The 6,794-nt window shown below is 55.5% G+C and overlaps 2 protein-coding genes across 6 annotated transcripts in view; one reads left to right on the forward strand and one right to left on the reverse strand.

Moving 5' to 3' along the window:
* The window catches only part of VWCE (von Willebrand factor C and EGF domains), a 5,698-nt gene extending 4,733 nt beyond the window's left edge, over positions 1-965 (forward strand). Inside the window, exons 15-16 of the mRNA XM_017728618.1 lie at positions 69-168; positions 280-965. Coding sequence (XP_017584107.1) covers positions 69-168; positions 280-849 — 670 coding nt within the window. The 3' untranslated portion in view covers positions 850-965. The remainder of the gene's footprint in view (positions 1-68; positions 169-279) is intronic.
* A 325-nt stretch (positions 966-1,290) lies between these two features.
* Positions 1,291-6,685, reverse strand: PGA3 (pepsinogen 3, group I (pepsinogen A)). Of its 5 annotated transcripts, XM_017728641.1 has the most exons (11): positions 6,305-6,685; positions 6,069-6,201; positions 3,298-3,448; positions 3,066-3,210; positions 2,758-2,875; positions 2,530-2,648; positions 2,248-2,447; positions 2,011-2,127; positions 1,799-1,937; positions 1,632-1,724; positions 1,291-1,544 (listed from the first exon to the last, which is right to left on the reverse strand). In XM_017728641.1, exons 3-11 carry the CDS (start codon positions 3,351-3,353, stop codon positions 1,395-1,397), a joined length of 1,137 nt encoding a protein of 378 aa, XP_017584130.1. In that variant the 5' UTR covers positions 3,354-3,448; positions 6,069-6,201; positions 6,305-6,685; the 3' UTR covers positions 1,291-1,394. The 5 variants fall into 5 exon arrangements, with proteins under 5 accessions (XP_017584130.1, XP_017584127.1, XP_017584129.1 ...); XM_017728638.1 differs by having other exon boundaries at positions 3,298-3,451; positions 6,069-6,685; XM_017728640.1 differs by lacking the exons at positions 6,069-6,201; positions 6,305-6,685 and adding an exon at positions 5,654-5,720.
* Positions 6,686-6,794: the final 109 nt, after the last annotated feature.

Raw genomic sequence — 6,794 nt, forward strand, 5'->3', positions numbered from 1 at the left:
GGGGGGGTGCCCCCAAAACCCTCCTGCGCCGCCCAAAACCCCCCTTGAACTCCCCAAAACCCCCCCTGAAACTCGGTCCCCCCAGACTGCAACTACCAGGGCAGGAAGGTGGAGAACGGCCAGAGCTTCATTCCCGAGGGACAGCCCTGTACCCACTGCACCTGCCAGGTGAGACCCCCCACCCATTCCCATGGGATGCCCGCATCCATGGAGAGCCTGTGCCAGTGCCATTGGATCCCTGGAAGGGCTGGCAGGGCTGGCTGATCCCTGTTTTCGCAGCTTGGAGAGGTGAGCTGTGAGGAGAGGCCGTGCCCCCGCTCCTGCTCCGAGCCCCCCGTGGGCTGCTGCCCATCCTGCCCAGGTAATGGGATCCCCAGATCCATCCCCGGGCACTTGGATGTGCTCCTGGAAAAGAGGTGGGTGCTGACCAAAATCCTCCCTCTGTCAGCCACAGACGTCCGGCTCCTGCTGCAGGGCGGTGACCTGTCCCCATCCTCATCCCCATCCTCTTCCCCATCCTCATTCCAGTCCCCAGTCCCTGAAGATTCACCCCCTGGCACCCCTCACCCCCCGCGCCACCGCCTGGCCCAGCTCCTGCTTCCCACCACACTCCCCCTCGGTCCCTCTCCAGGGATTTGGGATGCCGGGAAGCCCCCTCCGATGACTCTGAGCCCCTCTGGACACCCCTCGGCACCCACTGTGCCCCCCGACCCCCCCTGTGAGGCCACAGCCCCCCCCCATCCCACAGGCACCCCCAAGGCTCAGGGATCCCCTGGGAATGAGGATCCCTCTGCAGTGCCATCAGACAGCCCCAGGTTCCAGGTGCCAGGTGTGCCTGGAATGCCGTGAGGAGGAGGAGGAGGATGAAGGAAAGGAGAAAAAGGGGGTCTGCAGGACCAGCAGGCCTGGCCCTGGGGAGGGGGAAACTGTCCCCCTGCCACCAATAAAGTCACTCTGGTATTTATTCCCTGTCCCTTCATCCCTGCCAGCACGTGGAGCCCTGGGGCTTGTCCCCTGGGAATTTTGGGATGAGTGGCTTTCCAGGATGATGAGGGCAGTGCTGGAGGTGTTCAGCCCCCTCAGCCTGAGTGGGGGTTTGGGGACAGGAGGGACGTGTCCTGCCCCAGGTCCCCAAGGCTGGGAGCTCCCCAGGGATGAGCAGAGCCACATCCAGGCTCCCATCCTGGGGGCACAGGGACATCCTCGGTGGGTGCAGCTGAGGGTGGCACCAGGGACACACCACATTCCCAGGGATGTGGTGGCCTTTCCCAGAGAGACACAGCACAGGGGGGCTTCTCCACACCTTTATTGTCCTCGGTGGTGGCAGGAGTGCCCAGAAAGGGACAAGCCCTGCCAGCCACCGAGTTGGGAACACCTGGGATTCCCATCCCAGCTCAGGGCAGCCGGGACAGCCCCACCTTGTTGTTGGCCCTGTCGAAGATGATGTAATATTCCCGGATAAAGACATCCCCCAGGATCCAGAGCTCGCCCTCCTCCGTGGGCACATCCATGCCTTGCAATCCCAGCGTGCAGTACCCATTACTCTGCTCCAAGGACATGGAATGGGGTGGTCACCAGTTGTTGGATCCCTCCCTGTATCCCCACAGACCCACTCCCAGCGGGATGCTCACCCTTAACACGTAGGCTCTGGGTGGCACTGGGAATTCTTTGCCGTGGATGTGGAAGATGAGGTCAGGAAGGTGTCTGGCAGCCTCACAGCTGATCTGGGGGGGACACGGGGGGGTCAGCAGCCAATCCAGGTGGGATAAAATTCCTAGGGAGCATCCCGAGGCCTCACCTCACCACTGGAGCTGGCGCCGAGGTGGCGCAGGAGGGTCCGGAGGGCCCGGACAGGAACAGCCAACAGCGTGGTTCCCGTATCCACAATGGCCTGGCATCCCGAGGAACAGGCCACCGGAGCCCCATTGGCAGAGACTCTGGGAAGAGGGATGCAGGGTCAGCCTGGACTCCCCAAAACACCAGCTGGAGGGCAGGGAATAGCAGGAATACCTCTCCATGGTGATCTGCCAGTAGGTTTCCGCGGAGAGTGGGATCCATGAGATGCCGTGGGTGATGTAGTAGGGATCGATGGCACCGAAGAGGACAAAGCTCCCACCTTGGCTGTCCCTGGAAAGGGGGATCCATCCGGGGTGGTTCCCATCCCGCCAACACCCCCGTTCCCATTGGAAAATGGGGCCAGTGTGAGGGAGAAGGGAGAAATCCTCAGCAGCTCCGGCTGGGATTTACCTGCTCAGGTAGACAGAGAAGAGATGCCTATCCACGAGGTTTTCTATCATCATGTTGTCGAAGACAGGGGTGGCTCCAGAGGAGGCGATGCTTGGGAATGCCAATCCCAGGATGCCGTCGAAGGGGGCATAGTAGAAGAAATCCCCCGGCTCCGTCTCAGCCAGCCCAAAAATCTGGTTGCGGACATTGATCCCGGCGACCTGGGAGAAGGGAGACAGGTGTGGATTGGGCACGATCCCATGGGATCCCACGGGATGAGGGGGCTGGAGCACGTGGCCGTACATTGACGGTGTCGTATCCCAGGACTCCGGTCATGCTTCCCGTGCCGTAGGCAATGAACAGGGTGTCGTTGGTGCTGAGGAACGTGGAGGATTGCGCGGGATTGAAGCGGTTGTGATTGCCTGTGGGGGTGGGAAGGAGGGGGATTGCCTGATGTCCCTTGGGAAAAGACTGGGCAGAGCCATCCAAGGCTCCCAAAGGACACATTCCAGCCTTATTCCAGACACCTACTGCAGGCTGGGCTGGAGCAGAAGACCGAGGGAACCCAGAGGTTGGAGGAGCCGGTGTCGAAGACCACGGTGAATTCCTGGGGTGGGGTCCCGATGGAGATGATGCCGAAGTACTCATCCTGTTGGAATGGGGTTGGGAAGGCGTCAGTGGGATTGGGAAGGGGAAGGAAGAACGGATAAGGGGCCAATGGGATGAGTTAAAGGGATGAGGAAGGGACCAGTGGGACGGATAATGGGCCAGTGGGATGGGGAAGGAGCCAGCAGCCCTCCCGCGCTCCCTGATCCCAGCTCCTAATCCCAGCCCCTCACATCCATGTAGTTCTCCAGGGGCTCCACGGCAATGCCCGGGAAATACTTGGCAGCCAGGTTGTAGGGATGCTGCTCCAGGTAACTCTCCAGCAAGCCCTGCTCCTGCAGCCTCTGCCGCAGTGACTTCATCCTCTTCAGCGGCACCCTGCGGACAGAGACCGGGATGCGTCACCGGGATCATCCCGCATCCCACATCCCACATCCCTGTTTTGGGGACCCCCCCGGGGCTCACCTGGTCTGGAAGCCCTGGGCCAGGCCCACCAGGGCAAGGAGCAGGAGCAGCTTCATGGTGGGAGCTCACGGAAAATGTGCCTCCAATCCCAGTCCCGCTCCTTATATCCCGGCTCCGGTGTTTGGCCAGAGGCCCCGATAAGAAAGGCAAACTGCTGATGGGATGGTTATCAAAATGTCCTTAAGGAAGGCGGGGGGAATGTCAAGGCAGGGGATCCCCGTATTCCTGGGGGGAATTCAGGCCATGGGGATGTTGGGATGGGTGGGAAGCACTCCCGGTTTTTCTGTGGGAGCTGGTGGGAATGCAGGGTTGTTTGTCCCCTGAACCCTCTAATTCCTTGCTGGAGGGTTTGAGCCAGACTCTTCCAGGAATGGGGCAGCCACAGCTTCCGTGGGAAATCCATTCCCAGGAAAGCCTCACACCCCTGGGAAGAATTCCTTCCCAATATCCCTTCTAACCCTGTCCTCTGGTAGAAGGAAGTGATTCCCCCTTGTCCTGTCACTCCAGGTCCTTTTCCAAAGGCCCTCTCCAGCTCTCCTGGAGCTCCTTAAGGCACTGGAAGAGGCTCCAAGGTCTCTCCAGATCCTTCTCTTGCCAAGGCTCCATGAAGGATTTTAAGGCTGCCAGGTCCAGATTTTCCATTCTGGGAATCAGCCAAGACTTTGTCCTTTCCAGCCCCCTACAACACATCCCATCCCGCTTTCCTTCCTCAGGGATAATCCGGTGCTCCATCCCTTCTCTCCCGACATCCCCCATCCAGGCTCTTCATTTCACTCCCCCAGCACAACCTAGCATCGTATCCTTGGATTCTTCTACCCTTCCCAGCTGGGATGGGGCTGATTCCAAGGGAGGAACGCCAGCTCCAGCCTTAGGGAGCCTTTGATCTCCTCCAGGACAAGGTGACCCTTCCAGGAGCCACGGATCCAGCACGTGGTGCCGTGACCAAAGCCAAGGTGCCCAATCCTGCTCCGGTGACCTTCATCCAGAGGCATCCGGAGCTCGGCTTTCCCCCAGCTCATCCCAGTTTTCTCCCAGTTCAGGGATTTTGGATGTGGGAACGGAGTGACAGGACAAAAGGGAATGGCTCCAAACTGGGAAACAGGATATTGGGAAGAAACTCTGCACTGTGAGGGCGGTGAGGCCCTGGGATGGATTTCCCGGAGAACCTGTGGATGCCCCATCCCTGGAAGCGTCCAAAGCCATACTGGAATATGAGCCTGTGGATTTTGGAGCTGCCAGGTTTTCCTCCTTTTTTTTGGCCAAAACAGTAGAGAAAACAAAAATACTAAGTTTTCCCAGAGCTGTAAATCCATTGAATTCCCAAACGCGCCATCCCGGGGGATCAGGATTCCTGGTTTTTTCAATGGAAAAAAAAACCACATTTGCCCAGTTATGGGAAGTTTTAGGACAAGCTTTTTGTGCTGCTGGTAAATCCCATCAAAGCAGAACAATCCAAAAGGGATGACATCCATAGAAGGAAGAAACTGTGGAATTCTGGACTGGGAAAAAAAAAAACGGGAATTGCTATTTAGCACTAATTAAATCCAGAATAAAATCTGGGAGGATGGAAAAATAACCCCTTTTAAGGCATGAAATGGCTTCCTCCGAGAGAAATCCTGGATTTTCCCAACCTTGGTGGGGAAATGGAGGGAATGAGATGCTGGATCCTGGAATAAACCATCCCAGTGCTCGGAGGCCTTTGGATGGGAGCAGGTGGCCCCTCTGCCACAGCTTTCCTTGGCACCAGAGGGCACCAAAGCATGGGGAGATCCCAAAATCCCCCAGCTGGAAAGATGGATCTGGAAGCTTTTCCTCCTGGTTGACACAGCAGGGGCTGGCTGAGGATTCCCAGGCAATAAAACCCTCCCAAAATTTAGGCTTTTACCGGGAAAATTCAGATTTTTAATGTCATTTTGATGTGGGCACACCCCTTGGGATGAATTTAACTTCCGTGGGAATCACTCTATGGATCAAACAGGGATTTTCGGGACATCAAAACTTGCTCTGACAAAACTCCCTTAATTTTATCTCTGCAGCCTCCCCCCCCCCCCCCCAAAAAAAAAAAAAACCCTTTATGGACACAGATCTTATCTTGGGAATGGATTAAGGAAGTCAACTTTTCCAGGCCCTGTTCCCACTTTTTCTTGTCCCTTCCCTAGAGGCTTTCATCACCCGGGCGCTTTATCGGAGCTGTCAGATGAAAGGAGGGAAATCTGACGCTCCCGAGGTGTCAAATTTCTGGGATTGGATCAAAAAATATTTGATTAACTTATCGAGGAAGCCCAGGGATGTTGGCTGATCCTTGTGGGAATGGAATTCTGCGGGACCTCGGGCTGCTCAGGTCACCTTTTCCTACCTGCTGTGGGTGATTTTGGCCGGGATTAAGACGCCATCCGAGGGAAAAAACCATGTGGAACCATCTTTTGTGGGAATTAAGGATATTAATAGGCAGATAATGGGAATACCCTTCCAAAAGCACTTGTTTATCCCAAATTCATTTCTGGAGAACACTTTTAAATGGGTATTTTCCCATTTCTTCTGTGCAAATCCAAACACAATTTCCCCCCTCTCCTCAAATCTTACGCTTTGGTATAAAATGTCAATTAAACATTTTCCAGCTTTTCCAGATTTGTGGAAACAACTCCAAAAGAAGCCTGGAAAACATTTTTTTTTTTCCCCTTTGGAATGTCAAGTCCCTTTTTTTCCCCCCATAGCACTGGGGGTTTGACCTGGTTATCAGCCACGCTGGGAACAAATTGTCCTTGATTTACCTGGAATTATTTGGGATCATATGACTCCCGTTTGTTGCACAACAGCTCTCAGGTGACGGGATCAGAGGTGCCTTTCCCGGATCCCGGCACTTCTGGAACAGCTGGGTGACCTTGGCCGGCCTTCCATAGTCTCCTGAAGGAGCAGAAATCATGGAGCTCTTCCCCTGCCTCATCCTTGCTTGGGTTTTGGGAATGTGGGGTTACAGCTGGAAAAGTGGAGCATTTTCCAAGCTTACTTTGGGAAAGTCGGATTTGTAGAGTGGGTGATGGGATTGGAGCTTTCTCCGGAATATTCTTGCCTCATGTGAGGAGGAACTAAGCAGGTATTCCAGAGGAATTTGCTTTGATCTCTTGGATCCAGCTGGAAGAACCCGGCATTTTATAATGTGCTTTCTAAACCACTTCCAACCTGGCCTTGGACACTTCCAGGTATGGGGGAACCGCAGCTTCCCTGGGCAACTTGCTTCACCACCCTCACAAAGAAGGATTTATTCCCAATATCCAACTTAAAACCGCCCTGTGTCCGTGTGGAGCCTTTCCCCCTTTCCCTATCGCTCCACGCCCTTCTCCAAAATCCCTCTCCAGCTCTCCCGCAACTCCTTGCACCCCGAAAACGCGAAGGATATAATTCCTAGAGCAGCTACAGCTCGGGGAGAACCCCGCGGGCAGCCAAAGAACGATTATTGATTAAAAAATTCCATTAAATTGAGCCCTGCTCCCGCCCCC

The sequence above is a fragment of the Corvus brachyrhynchos genome, unplaced genomic scaffold, assembly GCF_000691975.1.
Source record: "Corvus brachyrhynchos isolate BGI_N302 unplaced genomic scaffold, ASM69197v1 scaffold1103, whole genome shotgun sequence".
Taxonomy (NCBI): Eukaryota; Metazoa; Chordata; class Aves; order Passeriformes; family Corvidae; genus Corvus; species Corvus brachyrhynchos.

Excerpts from the sequence above, each read along its gene's own strand:
- PGA3 (XM_017728641.1), bottom strand. The coding sequence starts at position 3,353 with ATGAAGCTGCTCCTGCTCCTTGCCCTGGTGGGCCTGGCCCAGGGCTTC. Across the intron at positions 2,448-2,529 it reads TGGGATACGACACCGTCAAT|GTCGCCGGGATCAATGTCCG; the intron begins GTACGGCCACGT and ends CCCTTCTCCCAG. Across the intron at positions 1,545-1,631 it reads CCAGAGCCTACGTGTTAAGG|AGTAATGGGTACTGCACGCT; the intron begins GTGAGCATCCCG and ends TCCTTGGAGCAG.